This window comes from Cebus imitator, unplaced genomic scaffold (assembly GCF_001604975.1).
Source record: "Cebus imitator isolate Cc_AM_T3 unplaced genomic scaffold, Cebus_imitator-1.0 Scaffold84, whole genome shotgun sequence".
NCBI lineage: Eukaryota > Metazoa > Chordata > Mammalia > Primates > Cebidae > Cebus > Cebus imitator.
Genome location: NW_016107399.1, coordinates 6,943,930 through 6,970,559, shown reverse-complemented (window position 1 = coordinate 6,970,559; position 26,630 = coordinate 6,943,930). Strand labels below are relative to the sequence as shown.

At 37.0% G+C, this 26,630-nt stretch overlaps 1 protein-coding gene across 1 annotated transcript in view; it reads right to left on the bottom strand.

The window, feature by feature from the left end:
- Positions 1-26,630, bottom strand: part of MROH9 (maestro heat like repeat family member 9) — a 99,353-nt gene that overhangs the window by 42,540 nt on the left and 30,183 nt on the right. The window contains exons 8-15 of the mRNA XM_017534033.2: positions 25,762-25,911; positions 22,481-22,635; positions 20,185-20,350; positions 17,702-17,844; positions 16,507-16,644; positions 14,903-15,023; positions 5,612-5,749; positions 3,400-3,576 (exon numbers count right to left, since the gene is read on the bottom strand). Coding sequence (XP_017389522.2) covers positions 3,400-3,576; positions 5,612-5,749; positions 14,903-15,023; positions 16,507-16,644; positions 17,702-17,844; positions 20,185-20,350; positions 22,481-22,635; positions 25,762-25,911 — 1,188 coding nt within the window. The remainder of the gene's footprint in view (positions 1-3,399; positions 3,577-5,611; positions 5,750-14,902; positions 15,024-16,506; positions 16,645-17,701; positions 17,845-20,184; positions 20,351-22,480; positions 22,636-25,761; positions 25,912-26,630) is intronic.

Sequence of the window (26,630 nt, the reverse complement as noted above, 5' to 3'; positions counted from 1 at the left end):
TAAATCCTGTCGTCGTGATGCTATTTGGTTATTTTGCATACTCGTTGATGGAGTTTCCTCATAGTGTCATTGGTCTTTATAGTTTGGTGTGGTTTTTGCAGTGGCTGGTACCAAGTTTTTTGTTTTTTTTTCCCCTCTATATTTAGTGCTTCTCTCAGGGCCTCTTGCAAGGCAGGTCTGGCGATGATAAAATCCCTTAGCATTTGCTTGCCTGGAAATGATTTTACTTCTCCTTGGCTTATGAAGCTTACTTTGGCTAGATATAAAATTCTGGGTTGTAAATTCATTTCTTTAAGAATGTTAAATATTGCCCCCACTCTCTTCTGCGTTGTAAGATTTCTGTTGAGAAGTCCACTGTTAGTCTGATGGGCTTCCCTTAGTAGGTGACTTGGCCTTTCTCTCTGGCTGACTTAACATTTTTTCCTTCATTTCAGTCTTGGAGAATCTGATGATTATGTGTCTTGGTGTTGATCTTCTCATTGAGTATTTTAGCGGGGTTCTCTGTATTTCCCAAATTTGCATGTTGGCCTGTCTTCCTATGTTGGAGAGATTCTCCTTGTTAAAATCCTGAAGTATGTTTTTCAACTTGATTCCATTCTCCCTGTCTCCTTCTGGTACTCCAATCAATCATAGGTTTGGTCCTTTTACTTAGTCCCTTATTTCTCAGAGGTTTTGCTCATTCCATTCTATTCTTTTTTCTCTGATCTTGTCTGCATGCCTGATTTCAGCAAGATAGTCTTCAAACTCTGATATCCTTTCTTCCACTTGGTCAGTTCAGCTATTCATACTTGTGTATGCTTCACAACTTTTCGTGCTGCTTTTCAGCTCCATCAGGTAATTTATGTTCCTCTCTAAACTGGTTATTCTTGTTAGCAGCTCCTCTAACCTTTTATCAAGGTCTTAGCTTCTTTGCATTGGGTTAGAACTTGTTCCTTTAGCTCAGAAGAGTTTGTTATTTCCCACTTTCTGAAGTCTACCTCTGTCATTTTGTCCATCTCATCCTTCATCTGGCTCTGCACCCTTGCTGGAGGAGGTGCTGTGACCATTTGAAGGAGAAGAGGCACTCTGGCCTTTTGGGCCTTCAGCATTGTTTTATTGATTCTTTTTCATCTTCATGAGTTTGTCTAGTATTGATCTTTGAGGCTGCTGACCTTTGGATAGGGTTTTTATGGGGGTTATTTTTTGTTGTTGTTGTTGTTATTGTTGTTCTTGCTTTCTGTTTGTTTCTCTTGCAGTGGTCTGGTCCCTTTTCTGTAGGGTTGCTGCAGTTGTCTGGGGATTTACTTCAGGCCCTAGTCATCTGGTTTGCTCCCATGTCTGGAGATGTCACTTGAGGAATCTGGAGAACAGTGAAGATGGTGTCTGCTCCTTCCTCTGGGATCTCAAGGGGCACTTCCTCTGATACCTCTAGGATCTCTCCTGTATAGGGTTTCTAATGATCCATTTTGGAGGGTCTCACACAGCTGGATTTTATGGGGAGAAAGACCCACTTAATGAAGCACTTTGGCTGTCCCTTGGTAGAGGGGGTGTGCTTTGCTGGGGGAAGTCCACTTGTCTGGGCTGCCCTGATTCTCATGAACTAATAGGAGGAAGGGCTAAGTCTGCTGGTGTGCAGAGACTGTGGCCACCCATCCTCCTAGGGGCTAAGGCCTAGGGAGATCAGAATTCTGTCCTTGAGCCTCTAACTGGAGTAGTCAGATTTCCTGCAGGGAGACCCCAGTGAGGAGGGATGGGTCAAGGTCAAGCCTGAAGAGGAACTCTGTCTGCAGTCTGCCACAGCTGGTGTGTTGTGCTGTGGGGGATATCTCTTGGCATCAAGCCATCCAGTATTACTGGCTCCAGCAGGGGAAAAGCGTGACCTGGGGCTATAGAGATGGTTGCTGCCCCTCTTCCCCCTTGGGAGCTTAGTGTGTTAGGTGGCTCTCAGTCTGAGTGTTGGCTGTTGCCCCTCCCCCAAGGAGTTCAAAAGGCTTAGACAGCAGGCAGCAGCAGCTGTTGTGCTAGTCACCCCCCCTCCCGCTGGGAGCTCAGCAGTCTTTAAAAAAAAATATATATATATATATATATATGTATGTAATTTAAGTTCTGGGATACATGTGCAGAATGTGCAGGTTTGTTACATAGGTATAGATGTGCCATCCATCACATCTGGTGTTTTTCTGCATCCATCACCCCATCACCTACATTAGGTACTACTGCTAATGCTATCAGCAGTTTTAAACAGATTCTAGCTTAGTGACTGTTGAAAATCTGCACAGCTCTGTGTTTGGGACCCTAGGCCCTGGTGGCATGGGCTCACGAGTAAGATCTTTGTGGAAAAAACACATTTTCCCATGCTGTGTAGCACACTCACTCACTGCCTCCCTTGCCTGGGGGTGGGGGCTCCCCTGGCCCATGTGGCTCTCAGGTGGGCCACTGCATCACACTGCTCTGCCTTCCTCTCCGTGGGTCACGCCAGCTGCCTAGTCAGTTCTAATGACAGAACCTGGATACCTCAGTGGCCAGTGCAGGATTTGCATGCTCTTATGGTTCTTTTCAATGGGAGCCTCCCAACGCTGCTGCTTTTAGTTGGCCATCTTGGCCATGCCCCCTTCAAGCCACTATTATTATTACTATTCTGATGTGTTTATAAAAATCATTTTTGCCACTACATTTTTTTTTCTTTTCTTTTATAATTTAATAATACTGTGCTCTTCTTCACTGAAATGTAGTAATTAAAACTTGGAAGTTTTGGCAACATAATTTGCTGTGAAATAATTCTCTGGTTCACAAACAATTTATCATGGAATTTAAAAATATACATAGATTCCCCATGGCATACCAAAGTTTTCATTCAACTTTTCTGAAACATATTTACCAGGCAAAATGAGAGTTTTCAAAAGGAATGACTTTCTGATAAAATACTTTTAAATTCAAGTTGTATACGATAATAACAAACATTTATTTGAGGCATGGCAAATATCAAATCTAATCCTCATATTAAACCTAATTCTGTCTCTGTTACTATTGTTGTTTTATAGATGGGGAAAATAATATACCAAAAGACTGAAGAAATCACTCTCTCAGTGTTTCATAGCCAATAAGGGGTAGAAGAGGGATTTGAACCCAGGCAGTCCAGATATAAGGTTAATCAACATATAGTCACAAAGCCACAATTTCATCCAAGGACAGAGGCTTTTCTTTGATTCTTCTTCTTTTTTGTTCTCCAGGTTCTCACCGTGTACTTAAAAAAAAGACAATACTTAACTAATATTGTTATCTCTGGAAAATAAGTGATGGCTTCTTACAAAATGATTATCTTCTATTGATTTATTCTGTGACCTAACATAATTGCCTCGACTTGAGTTTCAGTTGAACCACAAAACCTAATGATCTCATACATCTAACTGTGTAACTTACATGATCCATTAGAGGACAGTAGCTGGAAGCAATTCTGGTGCACAAAGAGGAGTAGATCACTTTGTCCAGTTTGGCTAAAAGTGTTCTAAGGGTGAGCAAGGCCCGACGTACAACAGTCTCATCTTTGGAAAGGAAGGCATCCAGGATGGCTATTAATAGACTGCTGACATTTTCTATCTACATATAAAAGGAAAAAAATGGTAGGATTTTGGAACTGGCAGGAGACTTGAGCTGACATTTCGTATACATACCTTGAGTCTGGCAGCACATCATGGTGTGTGGAAGCTGAGTCACTAAAGTCTTGTCAGATTGTCAAAAATGTTGACGTTTTGCTAAAAAACTCCTTATTGAAAGTTAAATTAGGCCGGGTGTAGTGGTTCACGCCTGTAATCCAAGCACTTTGGAGGCCAAGCTGGGCGGATCACCTGAGGTCAGGAGTTCAAGACCAGCCTGACCAACATGGTGAAACCCTGTCTTAAAAAAAAAAAAAAAAGTTAAATTATATAAATTTAACATTATATAGAAACTGATAATACTAAAAATTTATCACTCTCTCATTCTTTTGCTGCATTTTACCATTATCTGTGCTCTTGAGGTTATTTATGGGCATTGTGTCTGAATGACAGGAATATCAAATAATGATGTCCTATTGTGCATCTTTTCCCAGTTCCATGGTTGGTGACGTTCCTTTGAAAGCTTGAAATTAGCCATTATGGGAATCTTTATGTCAGGGAATTGGCCTTATTTCCAGGGAGCTGGCTGTCAAACATTTACCAACACACCACTGGCATAACGACCTCTAAATTAGATTATAGTGACCCATTTGAATATGAGAGCTTCTGAGATACTCGGGTAGGTCATGGGAGTCAATGTAGGTCAGAACCAATCAAAATAGAAGGCAAGGAAAAACATGAAAAGGAGACACCAGAGAGAAAGAAAGGCAAGAAGAAAAGGACTAAAGGGAATGAATACGTATTATTTGTCAAAATAATAGCTTTAAGGAGAAAAAAAGAGAGCTAAGAACTAGTCAGTGCCAGAGGCCATTTGTGTCTTTACCAACAGTATATTAACTCTCAACCCAGATCACTTTCCACTACCTTTCCTTCACTTTCCTAGGAAGCCTTGACAGAATTTTTCTGTCAGTTGTTAACAACACTGGGAAAAACTCTGGATAAAGCAATAAATAATTTGCTGCTAAGAGAACATACATTATTGGTAAATCCACCAACTTGTATTATTTATTCAAACAGACCATGGCTTATGTCATTCTAAGCCAGTAGGCACAGTAGGTATCCACTGATAGGCTTGTTTTCAGAGACTACGCCCAGTAGATAAATAAGGATTTCTTATTAGATTTATTATAAAAATAATAATGATTTATAGAACATTTGCACTCTTGGCATTGTGCACGATACTTTGGAGTGTAGAATTACAGAACGTGGAACATGCTTAAATTCAGTTGACCTTGAAGGCAAGACGTATTCACGTGAGTCAGTGGGAAACAATATAAGACTGTGGTTCTCAACTTTAACTTGAATTGCAGTCACCTGGACAACATTTAAAACACAGATTGGTGGGCCCCACCCCAGAATTTCTTATTCCATAGGACTGGAGTGGGGTCTCACAGTTTGCAATTCTAGTGTCTCCAGGTGATGCTAATACTGCAGGTTCAAGAAGTATACTTTGAGAGCCACTGGTATAAAATATGATTGCTCATAATTGATATGGGTCTGAGAGGGATGTGGCTGCTAGAGATAAGAATTTTCAGTGAGGCTTGACTTGGACTAATCATTGAAAAAGGAGAAAAATGTAAATATGTGTGGGCAAAGTGGGAACATTATGAATAGAAGAAAAAGCTTAAGCACGTGCTCTGAGATAGGAAGTAATGTGTACACATGTATTTATGTTGGGGAAAATTAACATGTGTGTATCATTTCAACTGTTACACGAGTCTAGGGCAATGAGGATAAATACATTCTGAGTGAAATGAATGATTTCCTGTGAAAAAAAGGCAATAAAGCCACTAAATGAACTTAACACATCCTTGCTATTCAACTTAGTTTCCTTGTTAATAAAACAGCAGGCTTTGATATGTTTTAGTTATATAGAAACTGAAAAGTATCACTGCTTTAACAGGGAAGATGTTAAATGATATCAAAATCTCAGATTATGACTTTGATGGTGCTGGCAGACACAAATCACATATGCATACCTCATTGACAACTGATGACATCTGGGCAATTCTCAGAAGACTCAGTTTGCTAACTACAGGATTGGAATCATTGATCCAGTTTCTGAAGAGGACCAAAAATACTTCTGGGAAAGGTTCCTTGAAGAAGTTATTCAGAAGCTGAAAGAAAACAGTTAATAAGTTTATAAGCAAAGTAGAGGCCAAATTGAATGATTTCTGTCATAAAAATAAAGATACTCTAGGTAAAACTAGAATACAAATCTCACTAAAATGTCAAATACTTACATATATTTCAGTGCTCACAGCTGTTGGAGACAGCCATCAGGATAGGAAATAGATGCTTTGCTTGATTTTGTGTGTGTGTGTGTGTGTGTGTGTGTGTGTGTGTGTGTGTGTGTGTGTATTTAAAATTTTGCTCCATTGTTGGAAACTGAGTGACCCAATTTAAATTTCCCCAGTCTTACTGATTGTAGTCAAGTGGTGAGTTTCTTGACAGTGTATGTTTATATATGCTAAGGGGTGATACCTACTATAGGCCAGGCACTACGCTAGTAAATAGAGATCTAATGGTGAGCAAAACGTTGCAACCCATGACCCTGTGGAGCTCCCAGGCACGCTGGAGAGACTGATACTATATTATGTACTATTCTAATGAGACAGAGTTTCTAATTGTGGTCAGTACTAGGAAAGAAAGCTACTAGATTCACAACATATCTGCATCTATAGCAGCAGTCCCCAAACATTTTGGCAACAGCGACCAGTTTTTGGAAGACATTTTTTTCCCAGGGATGGCTGTGGGAGGTGGGGTGTGGAACTGTTCTACCTCAGATCATCAGTCATTAGTTTAGATTCTCATAAGGAGCCTACAACCTAGATCCCCTGCATGCACAGTTCACAATAAGGTTTACACTCCCATGAAAATCTAATGCTGCTGCTGATCTGACAGGAAGCAGAGCTCAGGTGGTAATGCTTGCCTGCTGCTCACTTCCTGCTGTGCAACCAGGTTCCTAATAGGCTACAGACCAGTATCAGTATGTGGCCAGGGAGTTGGGGACCCCTATCTATAGGACTATTGGATTTACATTGTGTAATGTAGATTCAGTTTAGAATGAAAAATGATATTTAGATTTAGATTTGAGAGTTGGCATTAGCTAGAAAGTGTTTAGAGAGGATACCTCCAAGTATGGTGAACCATGTGCAAAGGCCCTGAGGGAGATGAAGCAGAGTGTGTTTGAGCACCTAAAGATGAGTGATAGGAGTGGAGAGGGAAGAGAAGACTGGACAGCAGTGAGGCTTGAGGGCAGGTAAGGAAGGTGGGACAGAACCTGTAGGCCAGTTTGAGGAAGTTTAGTTTTTAATAGCTAATACCCAAAATAAAGGCATGATTATAATGAGCCTTCATACATTTAATAACTGACAGTCAAATATGCTGACTAAAATCTCTTAAAAACTCAATAACAGTTTTATAAAATCATGTTTTCTTTGGAAGAATTTAAAATACCATTAGATCAGGTATACAGAAAGATAGGGAGTAACAGAGGAAGAGAGTGAGAGTGAGAGGGAGAGTGAGAGAGACAGTGAATGAGAGGGGAGGATAGACCACATCTTCTTTTCAAGCTTTCAAGGAACCTTCACAAAAGTTAGATACCATGTCAAAAAGTGTTAATAACTTCTCTCAAGCAAGACATTTAAAAAGCACTTCAAAAATTTGTGATACAATAAAAGAAGAAACCAAAAAAAAGTTTAAATAAATAAAGCCAATAAAGCATTCATAAATTTAAGAGAAACCTCCTCTAATTTGTGGGTCAAAATCTTAAACCACAGAGGAACTGAAATACTCAGTAAGGATGACAACAAAATAAAAAAACAATAAAAATTATATGTAATGTAGATATTTATATTATAGCTGAAAGTAAATGCATAATTTGACTTTAAATATTTTACTTAAAGATAAATATTAATATAAATTATATTCTGAAATTAAGAGAAACAATATCACAAAATATAAAACAGCACTAAAGAAAATTGGTATGAGAAAATAATAAAGATAAAAGCAGAAATCATTGAATTAGGAAACAAAAAACAATTGAATTAATAAACCTATTGCCATTTGCACAGAAAAGAAAATCCTATTAAGATAAATAGACTTTTGGCCAATATAATACAAAAAAGAACAAATAAAATGAGCAGTGAGAAAAAAGTGTGGAATAGATTAAAATTTTAAAAAGAATATCTATGTTAGTAGTTCTTAAGCAAGGATGAGTGCAGGATCTTCTGTGGGCAGCTTTTATATATTACACATGTCTGCACTTCATCCTAGTAGATTTTCCAATGGCAGACCCTGGCTTGTGTACTTAAAAAATATTTCTTGGTGATTGTTTTAATATGCCCATCTTGTAGAGACCCGGTGATTATGGCAGTAATTTGAAATTCTGAGTGAAATAATTATTTTCTGGAAAAATATAGACCTCTAAACATAAGGAAAACTAGATAATTGAAATAGATGATCCATTGGTCTATATCTCTGTTTTGGTATCAGTACCATGCTGTTTTGATTATTATAGCCTTGTAGTGTAGTTTGAAGTCAGGTAGCATGATGCCTCCAGCTTTGTTTTTTGTTTTTTGTTTTGTTTTTTTGCTTAGGATTGTCTTGGCTATGCAGGGTCTTTCTTAGTTTCATATGAGTTTAAGGTGGTATTTTTCCAATTCGGTGAAGAAAGTCAGGAGGTAGGGGGTTTGAGGAAGGCTAGTGCTAGGAGAAATACCTAATGTAGATGACAGGGTGATGGATGCAGCAGACCACCATGGCACATGTATACTTCTGTAACAAATCTGCATGTTCTACACATATATGTCAGACCTTAAAGTATAATAAATAAATTTAAAAATAAATAGATGAAAAATAATGGAAGACTGATGATAATGCATTACTTATAAACATGATCAATGGTAATTCTTTTTGAGTGATAACTACACATAAAAATGTAAAGTCGTATTTTCCCTTTGTGATTATAGTAAGCTATAGGGTGGTAATTTGGTCCTATGTAAGTAACACCTAATGATGACTTTTTCTGGATTTATTTATCACATTAAAGCGTGCAGAAATTGTGATTTGCCACTTCTAGCATTCCTTCTACATTTAGTGGCTGGCATCTGTCTCTCTGTCTGTCTCTAATCCTGTATTCCTCTAATCTTCTATTCTCTCTTCTCATTCTCTCATTTTGAGAACCACCAAGGACTCATGAATTTAAGAAAATTCAATGTTACAATTATTTAGTTACTATTCATTCTCATGCTCAAAGTTGGCTAGGAGAAGTCACTTTGAGTTGACTCTTGTGTCCTTTTGACATGCCCCCATGGGCCTTTAGCCCTTATTTGGGTTGTGGAAAAATTAGATGTCCCTGACTCATCTATTTTTCTAGCTCCCTGAAACCAGCCATTTCATCAAAGACACATGGTTCCTTTTGGTGAGTAATAGCACTTAGAAACCATTAGAAATGGATGCTAAAGTACTCCTTGCTGTTGGAATATCATGTCTGCCTGGCTTTTACTCAGAGCTTGGAAATAGTTATTCTTTAAATCATGAGTTCATACTAATAACATTGATATTTTTAATTCAAAGCTAATATAAAAGTTTACATTAACTTTTTGCAGCCTCATGTTTGTATTGCCTTCCTTTTACATGGAAAACGTTGGCATCTAATATTATTAATATATTTACTTATTTGCTTTCTGCTATATAATACGTACCTTAGTCTTAAAATGATAATATCAATATACAATACCAATAAACCTCAATGGGATTCTTCAGCATTTGAGAATCTTAAGAGCTGTGAGACAGAAGCACCAGGTAACCTAAAAAGGAAAACCTATCAAATTAACAGCAGATTTCTCAGCAGAAACCCTACAAGCTAGAAGGGATTGCAGTCCTATCTTCAGCCTCCTCAAACAAAACAAGTATCTACCAACAATTTTGTATTCAGTGAAACTAAGCATTATATATGAAGGAAAGATACAGTCATTTTCAGACAAATGTTGAGAGAATTTGCCATTACCAAGCCACCACTACAAGAACTGCTAAAAGGAGCTCTAAATCTTGAAACAAATCCTGGGAACACATCAAAACAGAGCCTATTTAAAACACAGGACCTATAAAACAAAAATACAAGTTAAAAAGGAAAAACAAAAAACACAAAAAATCAAATTACAAAGGCAACAAAAAGCATGATGAATGCAACAGTACCTCATATTTCAATATTAACATTGAATGCAAATGGCCTAAATGCTCCACTTAAAAGATACAGAACCACAGAATAGATAAGAACTCACCAACCATCTATCTGCTGCCTTCAGAAGACTCACCTAACACATGAGGGCTCATATAAACTTAATTAAGAGCATGGAAAAAGGCATTTCGTGTAAATAAACATCAAAAGTGAGCAGGGGCAGCTATTCTTGTATCAGACAAAACAAACTTCAAAGCAACAGCAGTTAAAAGAGACAAAGAGGGACATAATATAAAGGTAAAAGGCCTTGTCCAACAGCAAAATATCACAATCTAAACATATTTGCACCTAACACTGGAGCCCCCAAATTTATAAAACAATTACTAATAGACCAAAAAATGAGATAGACAGCAGCACAATAATAGTGGGGGACTTCATACTCCACTTGTAGTATTAGATGGGTCACCAAGACAGAAAGTCAACAAAGAAACAATGGATTAAACTATACCTTCAAACAAATGGACTTAACAGATATACACAGAACATTTCATCCAGCAACCACAGGATACACATTCTATTCAAGAGTGCATGGAACTTTTTCCAAGATAGAACATACGATAGACCATAAAGTGAGCCTCAATACATTTAAGAAAATTCAAATTATATCAGGCACTCTCTCAGACCACAGTGGAATAAAACTGGAAATCAACTCCTAAAGGAAACTTCAAGATGACACAAATACATTGAAATTAAATAACCAGCTCCTGAATGAGCATTGGGTCAAAAATGAAATCAAGATGGAAATTTAAAAAATTATTCTAACTGAATAATAATGCAGACACAACCTATCAAAACCTCTGAGATACATCTAAAGTAGTGCTAAAAGAAAAGTTCATAGCTTTAAATGCCTACATCAAGAAGTCTGAAAGAGAAGAGCACAAATAGACTATCTAAGGCACACTTCAAGGAACTAGAGAAACAAGAACAAAGCAAACACAAACCAGCAGAAGTAAGAAAATAACCAAGATCACAGCAGAACTAAATAAAATGGAAACAAACAAAAAAATTCAAAAGATAAAAAGCTGGTTATTTGAAAAGATGAATAAAATTGATAGACCATTAGAAAGATTAACCAAGAAAAGAAGGCAGAAAATCCAAATAACCTCACTAAGAAACGAAACAAGAGATTCTACAACTGACACCACTGAGATACAAAGATCCTTCAAGGCTACTATGAACACCTTTATGCATGCAAACTAGAAAACCTAGAAAAGATGGATAATTTCCTGGAAGAATACAACCCTCCTAGTTTAGGTCAGGAAGAATTAGATACCCTGAACAGACCAATAACAAGCAGTGAGATTGAAATGATAATTTTAAAAATTACCAACAAAAAAAGACCTGGACCAGAGATTCACAGCAGAATTCTACCAGATATTCAAAGAAGAATTAGTACCAATCCTTTGACACTATTTCACAAGGTAGAGAAAGAAGGAACCCTTCCTAATTCATTCTATGAAGCCAGCATCACCCTAATATCCAAACCCGGAAAAGACACAACCAAAAAAGAAAACTACAGACTGATATCCTCAATGAATATAGATGCTAAAATTCTTAACAAAATACTAGATAAATGAATCCAACAACAAATCAAAAAGATAATCCACCATGATCAAGTAGGTTCATACCAGATATGCAGGGATGGTTCAATATATGTAAATTAATAAATGTGACAAACCACAGAAACAACTAAAAACAAAAATCACATGATCATCTCAATAGATGCAGAAAAAGCATCTGACAAATTCCAGCATCGCTTTATGATTAAAACCCTCAGCAAAATCGGCATACAAGGGTCATAGCTTAATGTAATAAAAGCCATCTATGCAAACCTACAGCCAATATATTACTGAATAGGGAAAAGCTGAAAGAATTCCCTCTGAGAACTAGAGCAATACAAGGAACAATACACTCTCACCACTCCTCTTCAACATAGCACTAGAAGTCCTAGCCAGAGCAATCAGAAAAGAGAAATAAATAAAAGGCATGCAAATTGGTAAAGAGGAAGTCATGTCCCTGTTTGCTGATGATATGATCATTTACCTTGAAAACACTAAGGACTTCTCCAGAAAGCACCTAGAACTGATAAAATAATTCAGCAAAGTTTCCAGATATAAGATTAATGTACATAAATCAATAGCTTTTTCTATACAACAATAGCAATCAAGCTGAGAATCAAATGAAGAACTCAACCTCTTTTATAATAGCTGCCAAAAATATAAAATACTTAGGAATATACCTAACAAAGGAGTCAAAAGACCTCTACAAGAAAAACCACAAAACACTGCTGAAATAAATCATAGACAACACAAACAAGTGTAAACACATCCCATGCTTATGGATGGGTAGAATTAATATTGTGAAAATGACTATACTGCCAAAAGCAATCTACAGATTCAACACGATCCCCATCAAAATATTACCATCATTCTTCACAGAGTTAGAAAAAAACAATTCTAAAATTCACATGGAACAAAAAAAGAGCCCGCATAGCCAAAGCAAGACTAAGCAAAAAGAACAAATCCGGAGGCATCACACTACCTGATTTTAAGCTATACTATAAGGTCACCAAAACAGCATGGTACTGGTACAAAAATAGGTACATAGACCAATGGAACAGAATAGAGAACCCAGAAATAAACCCAAATACTTACAGCCAACTGATCTTTGACAAAGCAAACAAAAAAATAAAGTGGGGAAAGGACACCATTTTCAAAAAATGGTGCTAGGATAATTGGCTAGCCACATATAAGAGAAGGAAACTGAAACTTCATCTCTCACCTTATACAAATATCAAACCTCAAGATGGATACAGGACTTAAATCTAAGACTTGAAACTATAAAAATTCTAAATGTAACATTGGAAAAAAACTTCTAGACTTGGCTTAGGCAAGGATTTCATGACCAAAAACCCAAAAGCAAATGCAACAAAAACAAAAATAAATAGCTGGGACCTAATTAAACTAAAGAGCTTTTTGCACAGCAAAAGGAACAGACAAGAGTAAACAGACAACCCACAGAGTGGGAGAAAATCTTCACGATCTATACATCTGACAAAAGACTAATAACCAGAGTCTACGAGGAACTCAAACAAGTAAGAAAAAAACAAAATCCCATCAAAAAGTGGGCTAAGGATATGAAAAGACAATTCCCAAAAGAAGGTACACAAATGGCCAACAAACATATGAAAAAATGCTCACCATCACTAATGATCAAGGAAATGAAAATCAAAACTACAATGCAATATCACCTAACTCCAGCAACAATGCCCATAATAAAAAAAATCAGTCAAAAAACAGTAGCTGTTGGTGTGGGTGGGGTGATCAGGGAACATTTCTACACTGCTAATGGGAATGTGAGCTAGTACAGCCACTATGGAAAACAGTGTGGAGATTCCTTAAGGAAATAAAAGTAGAAATACCATTTGATACAGCAGTCTCACTACCGGGTATCTACCCAGAGGAAAAGAGGACATTATTCAAAAAAGAAACTTATACACACATGTTTATAGCAACACAATTCACAATTGCAAAATTGTGGACCAACCCTTTTAAATGCTGATCAGTTAATGAGTGGATAAAGAAACTGTGGTATGTGTATATATATATATGTGTGTGTGTGTGTGTGTGTGTGTGTATATACATATATATATATATGTGTGTGTATATATATATGTGTGTGTGTGTGTATATATATGTGTGTGTGTGTGTATGTGTGTGTGTGTGTGTGTGTATATATATATATATATATATATATATATATATATATATATAATGTGATGGAATACTACTCAGTCACACAAAGGAATAAACTAACAGAATTTGCAGTGACCTAGATGAGACTGGAAACTATTATTCTAAGTGAAGTAACTCAGGAATGGAAAACCAAACATTGTATGTTCTCACTGATGTGTGGGAGCTAAGCTATGAGAATGCAAAGGCATAAGAATGACACAATAGACTTTGGGGAATTGGGGGGAAGAGTGGGAGAGAGCCGAAAGGTAAAAGACTACAAATATTGTGCAGTGTATGCTGCTCGGGTGATGGGTGCAGTAAAATGTCACAATCTCCACAAAAGAACTTACTCATGTAACCAAATACCACCTGTACCCCAATAACTTACAGAAAAATAAGAAACTCACCTATATACAGTCAACTAAACATTCATTTAAAAAAAGCCAAGAATAGACACTGAACAAAGAATAGTCAATTCAATAAAAATAATGGGTTACACAGTAAAATTAATGAGAAGTGAAAATGGACTAAGCACATTTGAAATCATTGATGACTATCTACTGCCATGTTCGGTTAAATTCATTTATGTATACTTTTGAAAGCTTTAGAAGTAGATGGTATGGTATAAGAGTATGCTTTTAATAATTTAACTGTTTTACTATGGTGTTTGAAATCTTCTCAAATTTTGAAAATACTGGGTACTACACCTTATGTAACACATGTGTATTATTATTTTTATGAAAAATTAGATTTGACTCTGATAATTTCAAGTTATAAAGCCTTTATGTTTTGTAATCAAAATCAATTTGCTTGACTTCATTATAGCATTATAATACACGGTACAATATTCATATACAAAATAATATGGTCCCACATCTCCATTTTACTTAGTTATCCAGCCAGTTCCTTTTCTCCCATAGATGGTCAGAAGTACCACCTAGATCCCAGATGTTATCTACCATCCTTATTAAACCCAATTATCCCTTGATATACTTTAACAATCATACAGAAATATATAAACTGGTACTAAAAAAATAATTAGTGTTTGTGCAAATCCACACCCCTAGAAACAGATTAAAACCAACTGCTGGATAAAACTGAAGGGACAGTGCTTCCATAATCCAGATATAACTCCACACCTCTCCCCACCCAACTTCAGATATTGTTCATGATCTTAAGTATTGGTGAGAACCAATATTCAGAGGGAGACATATAAGAAACTGGAATTTTGATTTAAATTTGGGTAAGGAAAGGAAATGAGAACACAGCTGTTCACAGTCTATAAAACTCACTTCAGTGAGGAATATTACTATGATGAGATTGTCTTCCGACCTTCTAGGACCTTCTACTGAGAGCTTATAGAGATAATGCAGTGTCTCTGGAAACTGTGGAAAGTTACAGCCACTGAGAGTTCTGTAAAAGAGAATAAGGCAAAGGAGAAAGCACTATGCTAATAGTGGTAAAGAGAGAATCATTATTCTAATATCTTGTACCTCCCAGATAAAAAGAAAGATATTTTTTAATATTCCCTAAATAAGTTGTAGTCCCACAGTGAATTCTACACATACTCTGCAGAATTATATATAATTGAATCCCTTTCAGCATCTTTCCTTAATGTCACTTCTCTTTCTTGTCTCTCCCACCCTTTGCCACAGAACAGAATACCCTATTTTAGTACAAGCTCCCATCAATTCTTCACTAAAAGGAGAGGAAATAAAAATCTACTGCTCAGTCCAAGATGGCTGGATGCAGGTCATCTTTGTAGTTTTGGACCAAGCTCTTTCTTTGAATGATATAACGCTGATGAGAGTTTGGGACTGTCCTGGATTACTCAGGAAAAGAGGTGATGAGCTCTGATTTACTATGCTGTTCTCCAGAACACACTCGGATGGTGGCCAGCCTCATGCTTGTCCTGATATAGTGGCCTGGATCAGATTAGTGAGGGCAGAATTACGAAGGATAACATGACAAAGTTTCCATTTTAAGATTCCCAGCTGGTCTTCCAAACCAGTGCTTATGAAACTGCAATGTGATAACAAATGACCCCGGAGATATTGCTAAAATACAGATTCTGATTCAGTAGGTCTGGGGTGGGCCATGAGATTCTGAATTTTTAACTCTCTCAGGTGACGCTGTTGCTGCTTGTCTGTGGACCACGCTTTGAGTAAGAAGATCCAGAGTTACTTCTTAGATATCCTTAGAGTGACACTCAACTTGTGACAACTTGTAGGGTGCAGATGTACTACACTTTAACACAGTATGTGTTCCTAAAATCTATTTGCAAATGAGACTCTTTTATAAAAGCACCAAGGCCTCATAGACCACATAGAGAGTACTTTCTGGGTCAGGCACAACTTGAAATTGTCAAGAGCCTGAATTTTGATTCTTGATCAGAGAATCTGATCCCTACCATCAGAAACTTGCTGTTTACTAAAGGGCTAACTAGAAAAAAACCGTCTTCTATTATTCTTTTCCATGTTTATTTGGCTCATTGAATAGGTTTTTATTGGACCTCTTTCAAGTGGGAATACATCTGAAACTGATGCCTGCAGAGCAGGAATCAGCTAAAATCAGAGGGAAAAAAACAAACTCACCTCTAGTTTTCTGTATCTATAGAAAAAGAAACCTGTTCTGTGGAGGGAGGATCATTGGGCATCTGTATCATCAGTAAGGGGGCAAAATAAAAATAAAAATAAGTAAATAAAAAAAGAAAAAAGAAAAAAATTCTCAAAACACTTCAAAATAATTGAAGAAGTAGAAATCAAATAGCAACTTAGATCGTTAAGAGAGATTTAGAATTGGAGTAGATGCCTATTTTGTTCCTCCATAGCTTACTTGAAGGAAGTTGGAGAAGGTGGGATAAAGAAAAGAATCCTACAGAGCCCCCAGTTCTTACTTTGCCAGAAGATAGACTCTATAACGGTGATACAGCTCTTCAGATAGATGGTTCCAGAAACTCTTTTTTGTTAGAGTGATATCCACCTCTTGTAGTCCAGAACAATTCAGCAGAGCTCTCAGGGCATCCTGGGCATATCTAAAGCCCCAAAAGAGAGTAGGGTCATCACGTGCCAATGATACTAAAAAAACTAAGTGCACATTACCTGCCTTTTCATTCCACGTTGGGCAGAATACAGGTTTTGAGAAAGGGGATGTCTCAAAGGAAAAAAAACTGCTAAATGTCCTTTATCTTCCCTGATTAACAGTACATGGGATAGGGGATAAATTGAAATTGTGACACATAAAATCTAGCAATAATCTCAGAACAGCTTATTTGTTTATTATTAATAGCTCATTTGCCAGAGATGAATTTGAAAGAGATGTTCAATGATGCAGTGACTTGCTAAAGGTGTCCATTTTCTTCTATGGGTATCTTAAATGAATAGGATATATTCTCATCTAGTTGGGATGCTTTGGTGTATATCTTCTTAGAGAATAGGTAGTAGATTATATACCTTAATAGAACTGATTGTGTTTTATAACTCTGCCTGGCTTAAAATCCACACTAGACAAGGGAAAATAGTAGATATTTGGGTTGAGATTTCCCTGTTGGGTAGCAAAATCAACTGTACTCTCTTGGACAAAAGGGAATTGCTAAACTTCTATGTGGACAGACAACTTCATGTAGTTATAAACTCATATATTACACCTCCAACCACAAACTAACTTTACAGTTCACAAAGTACATGTGAGCACATCGTTTTTTTCTTATATGTAGAATAACCCTAGAGGTTCCAGCAAAAAGTAGGTAGATGGCAGAGCAAAAATGTATCTGGTTTTGGATGTAATGCTCTGCCCTCGTTTCTGTGGTAACCTCTTACTGATCTGATAGGGAATGTGGTAGGAATCAACAGAGTTCTGTGGTCATGGCTCTTATATGCTACACATGCTCATGGAAGGTGAGCTAACTTCTAGGTACCGGGCTGGTTCCTTTTCTGAAGGAATTCTACTATTCAGAGGAGAGAAAACTGTAATAAGTGAACACACTGCACATGGGACTGTAAAGAATCCCATATGAACCTCCAACGGGGTAGAAGTATTGACAGCTGGATGCTTATCTCTTGCATAATCTGAAATAACCAGCATTATCTCACAAAGTCCTGTCCGTGAGCATCAGGCTCAGCTCACTGCTGTAGGAGACTTGGAACATAAGGGCCATCAAGAGCTGGGGGAAAAACTGGGCCACCGCTTTCTTGTAGGAACCAAGAGGCAGAAAGGTGCATAGGGCCTGGGATGCCTATAAGGGAAAGAAATAGAAGGTAGAAATGTAAACAGTTTTTCTCTAAACCCAGTCAACCTTACTGAGGGGAGCAATGGAGTGTCTCTGCAACCCCTCCTTCAGCCTCCTTGAAGAAAACCTAAAGCATATATAGGTACCCATTCATTCATTAACAGCTGCTACATCAGTTGTGAGCCAGGAACTGTGCCAAGCATACCACGGTAAGGGAATCTCAAGGCACTATACAAACACCCTGGCTGCCAAACCAGTGAGAAAGCATGTCAGAAAACTTCATAGGTCATTTTATACAATAAATTAGGCAATAATATCATACATATTTTTACAAACATAAACACTTAGGTATACTAACAACAGTCATATGGGTAACAGTTTTGAGCAGACAAACCATATTCATAAAGAAATAGCTTATATAACTGTGGTCATCTGAAATCCCTTGGTGGACAATATAAGTCTTTTGACAAGACAGACCAATGGATCACCACCATATATGCTGTTGTCCAAAGAGCTGAGATCTCAATAAATTTTATCTTTCTTGAAGAAAGCAAATATATAACAATACATCTCATTTATTGAGGAAGTTTCAACATTTTTATACACAAGTGCAATGCTTAAACACAAAGTCAATGTTGTGACAACGCATCTTCATGGAGACAAATTTGCAAAAAAATGCATAAAAAGAATTAGAACCCTCTAAAAGTTTTTACACAATTTATGTCTCTAGTATTGGAAATGAAATATGTAGCATAACAAATTAGAAGCAATAATGCTGACAACTTAAAATAATGAGATAAATACATTAAAAAGAAAGTAGAAAACAATCTAAAAAGAAAATTCAACATATAAAAAACAATAGGGATAAATTATGGGCAATTGCATAGAGGTGGTCCATTAGACCTGGTCAGCTTTTATGATCATTAATTATATTTAGAAGTCCTTCATTGTGATGAATGGCTGTTATTTTTTCTTTATCTTTTAGGGCATGGCTCTCCCTGGAGAATATGTTTACATTCATTTTATATGTGATGCTACTCTTTTTGAAATTCTTTTACGATTTGACATATACTAACTTGAGCATTTCCTATTACATTTTCCCATCTTCTGTACTATGCTTTTATGTTGTTTTGGCATGCAGAAATCTATTTCACGTGTACTCATAGAAAGACCACAGATTTGGAGGAAGCAATACTGGTGATTGAACAGCAGCACCATTCCATAATTGTCTTCTTCTCCTACTATACACATAATTAGACCAGTCAGTAACTTGTCTGGCTTCTTCAAGGCAAATATGGCTTTAATTTATCAAAATCTCCTGGAATTTCATCAGCTGCAAGGAATGCCAATGCAAATAAATGGCATATTTTACAACTAAAATTTTCATCATTGCCATATTGCCTGGCTAATCCACTCATCTGAATTTTCCTAGAAATGCTTTGGACTGAATGGAAAAAGCAAACATTATTTGTGATAACTTAAAATTCACTTGTAGAAGTCTTGATTGTACCTGATTCCGAATCCATCATTACCGTTTGGGGATTCAATCAGATGATAGAAATTTTAGACTTTTAGAATTTTGATCTTTTAGATTTTCAATATTCAGGATTATGGTGTTCAGGATTTTGCCTTTAGGGATTGTAACTGGCATTGTAAAAATACATATTCCAACATATCACATTTGTGAAGCAATGCCAACTTTATACTACTCTGCCTCTGTAAGACCTTAGTTTACATTTTGGTTTTCAGGAGATATAAAATGATGGACACAAATGAGATTAGATCTTTCCCTGGCTACAAAAACCTGTATGATCTAGCCACTGTCTGCTTCTTTCATATCATCTCCTGTACTTTCATCTCAATTGCCCAATTCACTGATTGTTTGGCCTCCTTGTATTCTCTAACATACTAAGTAAATGTCCATCAGTATGAGACTTTTCCCTTCTCTCAGTCTAGAACTCTCTAACTCAGATATATGTAAGGTTCATAACCTCACCTGATTCAGGTCTCTGATTAGATGCCACCTCAGCAGAGAGGCCTGCCCTGACCCACTTGCCTAAACTTTGCCAGTCACTTTCTTTCTCCCACACCACTATATATGTCTTTTAAGGTTTATACCATCTGAATTACAACACGATTATTTGTTAATTATCTGTTTCTTACCAAAATGAAAGCTCCATGGTAGGGCACAGCACATAATAGACACTCAATAAATATGTGCTGCATGAATGGATGCATGAGAGGAGGACTGTGTTAAGGAAGTATGATTAAATCTGTGGGAAGATAGGGATTTTTTAAATGGGGAAGACAATACTGAGAATAAGAAACACTCATCATGTTATTTACCGCCAAAGGCATCACGTTGGTAGCATCAAGAGAGAAGCGTTTTCTTTCTGTTAGGCTGTCCTCCATTTCCCCAGGTTTTCCTTTCAGTATCAGTAAGATTGTCTTCAGTACGTGAGGGGCCGGGGTCGCCTCAGAGCCTGCCGCCTGCCACATCTGTATCAGAGTGCTGCAAACACAGCCCCACCCCATACAATGAGAATCATGTTTGTCGTGTCCTACTTGATAGAATAACAAGAATCAGGAAAAGAGTCTTGGTTTTACATCCTTAAATAGCAAAGACGCTGCAGACATGTCCAAAACAAACTGAGATTCCCATTTCCAAAGGATCTCACAAGGCTTTTATGCCGGAAAACAGAATTTCAGTAAGACCTATGGAAAATACCAGAGTCTGGTCTGCAAGTTCATTTCTACTGCTATTTAAATGTCTGTCTAGCTCACTGTCAAGAACTGATCAGCTTTCTGTACTCAGTACTTCCTCTGCTCCTCTCGCTTCGTGACTTTGTTGGTCAAGGAATAATATAATATTTAAAAACTGGCATGGGACGACAAATTACTAAGTGGATTGATATAAAAATAAAAAATTAACCCCAACTAAAAAACCATATAAATGGTGAAAATTAAAAAAAAAACAACAAAAAACTGAGCTCAGAAGAGTGAGCCATTTTGGCAAATGGCACACAATTAGTGACACAGATGCTGTTAAAAATCTTGGCTTCTCAACCTCCAGTCCCCTAGCTCCTTTCCCTGTATACTCAACACTCTTCAAGATTAGCCCTACTATTGCCCATCTTAAAAACTGCTATACACCTCTGCACTGATAAATTCTGATATCTTGCCAGTTCTTGGTTCTGACACCTATTGCTCAGCCGTTCAGTTGAGGTTCATCATATGGGTGCCTGATCCCTTGGAATATGGACATACCCAGCTCTGTAGCACGTACTACCCACCTGCTCCTGCTTACAAGTCTCACTTTTAATCAGATGGACATCAGCTCTCAAATGCCGTGTCTCTTTGTCTTATCTCTTGTTCATACATTTTGGCTGAGCAAATCTTTCATGTGTTCCTTTGGTTTAGTTTCACTCCAAATCCTGGCCTTTTCTACCTCAACGCCTACCTATAATTAGACCTGCTGGTAGCGACTTTGATTAAGTTCACCTAATTAATTGTGCCTGCTTTCTGTACTTCCTCAGCACATATTGCTTGTACCAGATTTATTGGCAATTTTTATCTTATATGCATGTGGATATATTCCCTCTCCTCAACAAAATGTTTGAGGGCCAGTAATACCTTACACAAAGTGGGTGCTTAGTTCCTGGATGTTAGATTGTCTTATGAAGATATTTCTAGGAATTTTATAAATAGTAAAATACTTTGTGAGTTAAAGCTTCCTAAATAAATACAATCTTTCAGTCTGAAAAATGAAGTTATGTGATTTACTTAGACTTTTGTTGATCTCAATGACCTGTCACAGGAATTAATTCACATATCTATAGATAGAAAGAACTTTCCTCATTTTCTAGATGAGGAAATTTAACATCAGGGAGTTTTATCAAACTTGCATAACGTCACACAGAATGTAAGGATCAAGGTTGATGGAAACAGATTCATTTATTTCCAAAGACCTAGTCCTCTTCATAATAAAACTCCCTGCCTTTTACACTGTTCATAATTAAGAAGTACTACCTGATTTCTAGTATTTATGCAAACTGTAGAAATGGAGTGGTGTGATTTTTCTAAGCTCTTCTAATGTACCTGTTAGGTTCATATTGTCCTATAGGCTCACATTTGCACTTTTTCTTTTTAAACTTTTCTTGTGATTCAGAATCATAAATTTCAGATTAACAGTCAAAGGACACAGGATACCCAATTATAATGTTTGTTACTGCTGTGTAGAAATATCTTATATTTGTCCTTCGTAAACAAGGAAAACACTACATGTACAAATTTATTTCCTCAACAGAAATGAGTAAATTCACAAATGGGAGTAAAAATCCATTATCACTTTGAGGAGAGTTTTGTTCCTCTGGGACATGCACCAGAACACAATTTAATGCCTCAGATAAGTAATAGTGACATTGATCATTTCTTGTGGGCCTACTGTGTTTTAGGTATTATACAAAGATATGCATACTACATATGATCCTTATTTAAGTCTTAAAATCATCCCACATAATGCAAAAATAGATTTTCTCTTTCAGAAAAAAGAAACCAGGCCTGACTATTGTAGATTAAGAGTTGAGCCCAGGTCCATGTGAGCAAGCCCTCCTGGAAGAGTCAGAGGATTAAGGGGCCTTACTCATCTGCTGGAACTGGGTAGTCCATAAGTTGAAAGATGACCTTCTTGGGTGAAGTACGTGTCAACAAAGTGATAACCCCCAACATATCACACTTCATGTTGTGAAAACTGTTTTCACACAATTGCTTATAAATAGCATCCACGATCTTAGACACCTGTAAGAGAAATTCAACAGGTAAACAAGAGTCTCCTGTTCCATGGTCACCTCTAAACCAAGGCATATTTCTTGGACATAAGAATTTGCCTTTTCACAGAATTACCAAGGCAGCAACTAGCACACAAATAAGCACTAGTAGAAAGCATATTTATATTTGTGACTACACAATGCAAAATATTCATTTGGATGAAGACAAAATCTGTGCATTTATGGATAGCAGGAAAATGTCCATTTCCTTAAAAGTTTATTCTGGGAGGGTTGAATTCATTCTATAAGAAATATAAGCTCAGTATAGGAAACATACATATAATTCAAGTACTTAAAGAAGAAAATCAAAACAATGGAACAGAATAACAATAGAACCACAGCATATACTTCAAAAAAACTTTTGTAAGTTAAAGATGATTTGAGTCCACATATTGAAGGGATGAACCATGTATCAGAGGAATGACCCAGAATGGTAAACACTAGGCTATAGTCTTGCAAACTCTACTCATAGGTCCCATGTTAATTTCATTTTTCCTCCTCTTTTTACTCATTAAGGAACAAGGAGAGTTCTAGCTGGATCTCAGATTTGTCTCAAATCAGTGGCTGTGTATTAATATCAAATTTAATCCACTCAGATCATCTCACGTCTAATTTTGAAAGTAATCCTTTGCATTTTTTTCTTCTTAAATATTTCTTGTGATTCTAGATCATAAATTTTAGTCTAACAGAGATTATAAGCTGAAAAATTAGTTAATGCAAATTTACATTGCTTTGCAGTTACACCACATACAATTCAGTTATCTGTACAACTTTTTATGGCAAACAAAAGAAAAACAAAATATTAAAAAGTGCAGGGTGCTTTTCCAACTACATAGGCTCCAAGGTGAGCAAGAAATGAGAGACATTAAACTACACTTTTCTATAGACCTTTCAACTATAGGATTTAGAGCTTCTTGCAGTTGTCCTCTTCCTAGTTTAAGTGCAGATACCTCTAAAGCAAACCAGCTATGTCACTGGGTGCTTAATTATAGAAATTTGTGCTGATTTATGTTCAGTTATATTAATGATAGTCTGTTTCAATTTTTGATGAATATTTGATGTGTTAGGATTATTTAGAGATTATAAGCCCATATACTATAAATGCAATTTAGAGGATTTTAAGGGATATTTTTAGCCTTATAACTCATTTTGGAACCTAACCCTGTGTAAGACAAGAATCCAGTGTGTTCATTAGTCCAGTTGCTTGTGGGAGCTGGGGTGGGGTCATAAATTGAGGAGCCTATTTTGTTCAAATTTTCTGTGGTTAGTGATTTCACTGTAGCAGAGGCTAGTTTTACACATCTAGTTTTCTGTTTTGTCTCTCTTCTTCTCTAGGGACTTGGTAAGGTTTCATTTCACCTTCCTTTGAGTGCTCTTTCCCACTTCACTAGAGGAGAACTCGATTTTTTAAGATGACCGTTGCCCTCCACCTCTCCCTGTGGTTGTGTTTGCACTACAGAATGCTCCCATCTGCAGTAGCATTGCGAGTTCTATATAAAGCATCACCTCCCCTTTCCTGCTCTATGAATTTGAGTAAGACTTCTCAGTTTATTTTCAGTCACCTTGCACTCCTGTGTCAGAAGAGGGAACTGGAGTTTCATTCCTCGTCACCATCAGTGCTGGTTTCATGGGCCTGTGACCTACATGTTTGCACAGGGCTCCATGCTGAGAAGATACGCTTACTTTGTTTAAAGCTCTTCCACTATCATCTTTAACTTTTAAATAATTTTATCTTTGTGATTGTATTTTGTAAATCAAGTCCCATGGGACAGTGGAGCAGAGGAGATATAATATGTGAGTCTGCCATTGTTCCTGTGGTCCCATACACATGTAGTGTTCACAAAATTCCAGGGGACCCATAATGTGAAACTCAGTGGAAAAACAAGATAAACATCATATTGAAACTTTAACCTACTTAAAAAATTCCTACTTAGTCTGAAAATGACATAGAAGGAAAGAGAGAGGGTAGCCCATAAATTATTTTCCTTTCAGGTTTTCCTTACCCATCAATAAGCTGAAGGAAGAGAATGTTGGTAGGATATGTAAATGACAAAAAGTGAAATTTTTAAAGTTGAGCTAGTTTTGTGTAGTGTTTCTGCCTTTTTGAAAAGAATGTAATATGTATGCATGTGTGAGCTTGAAACACAAATGGCATTATTTTGGTGATTCTGCATATGAGCTAAATAATCCTATGTTTATATTTGTAACTGGCATTGCACAATATATGTATGGATAGCAATATCTGTGCTCTTGACTAAAAACTGTTAATTGTTCTTTTTGCTTAAAAAGACATTAAGTAGCAAATAAAACCACTGTGAAGAATTGAGAGAGAGAGACTGTGGGGGAAAGGCAAACACTGCATGTGCTTATACATTTAGTAACAACATTTCCCATGTTGTGAGAAGCAGTCCCAGATTTCATTCTGCACAGAACCCCATAAATTATATAGCCAGCTCTATGGCAAGCTGAGGGTCTTTGAAATCTCTCCTTAAGGGATACACAGAGGATTTCAATTACAGCTATAATATTTTATTATTATTAATGTATTTCTTTAAAAATTCTAAAGCAAATATGGCAAGGTATTATGATTTAAAATGATTGGTGGACAAGCATTCATTACTTACTCTCTAAAATTGTTTGTATGCTTGGACTATTTCACACAAACAATTCTCAGGCCAGGTGTGGTGACTTATGCCTGTAACCCTAGTGCTTTGGGAGGCTAGGGTGGGAGGATTGCTTGAGCCCAGGAGTTTGACACCAGCCTGGGCAACATAGCAAGACCTCCATCTCTACAAATTTTTTTTAATTAGCTGGGTGTGATGGTACACACCTGTAGGTCCTAGCTGCTTAGGAGGCTTAGGTTGGAGAGTTGCTTAAGCCCAGGAGTTCGGGGCTTCAGTGAGCCAAGGTTTCACCACTGAACTCCAGTCTGAGCCAGAGAGCAAGTAAACTTAAAAGAAACCCCAAAAGCCTTATTCTATTGAAGTAATATAATGAACAATGACAAGAAGTACATAAGAAGTAGATATGTAAGAAAAGCAAAAATGTGCATTAGAAAGTAAACCCTGTGCTCTCCTGCTTATGTCAAGTATCTTACCATGGTGACCTTGTGAGAATGAAATGTCAGAGTCAGTGTCAGTATGGATGCTGCCTCAGATGCGATTTTATCATCAGGTGAAGAGAGTTTCATCAGGAGACTCCGCACAAAGTCTGTCAGCAAGGAAGGCAGTAAGGTTTGTCCTACTGTCTGCAACCAAAAAGGAGAGTCATGACGTCAGTCCCTATACCAACATAAGACAGCTAAACTTAGACTTGGTGGGGGACATTCAGGAGCCAGGACTTCCATGGGCCATATGCATCTTGTTGGAGGCTCCTTCCTCTATGAAAAATATTAAAAATTATATTTTACAACAATGTTGGTACAAAAATGACTGAAATCCAAGTGAAATTACATTTATTTTTTTCTTCTGATTTTAAAGCAATTCAGCTGTTCAAATATTATCATGAATTTCTTCAGTTTTGAAAATGAGTTTGATTAGAAACAAGTATGAAGAAAGCAGACGATGCAGGAGGCGACAGGGTGAGAAAGTCGAGGGAACTCAAAGGCGTGGATGTTCCTCTTTCACAGAAAAGGATCAGGAAGCAGAAAGAAATAAAAGACCTTTGTGTCCATGATTGAGGTGTAAGAACTACAATTCAAACAATCCCTTTTCAAAGTTAGAGGACTATCCATAGATTATAAAATTGGAACAAAATCACATTGATTATAGATTTCTCAAAGAAAGATAAGTGAGCCAAATTTTATTTTTTTGCCTTTATGTGGAAAAAAAAGTCATTCTCCCAAGTACAGAAGATACCCAATCTAATCAATAAAAGTTTTCCTGCACCCTCTTTAAAGGGACAGAGTATTGCTGTTTTGGTCATGAGGCAGGACTAAGGTCTGCGTGAGAAATGATGATCACTAGC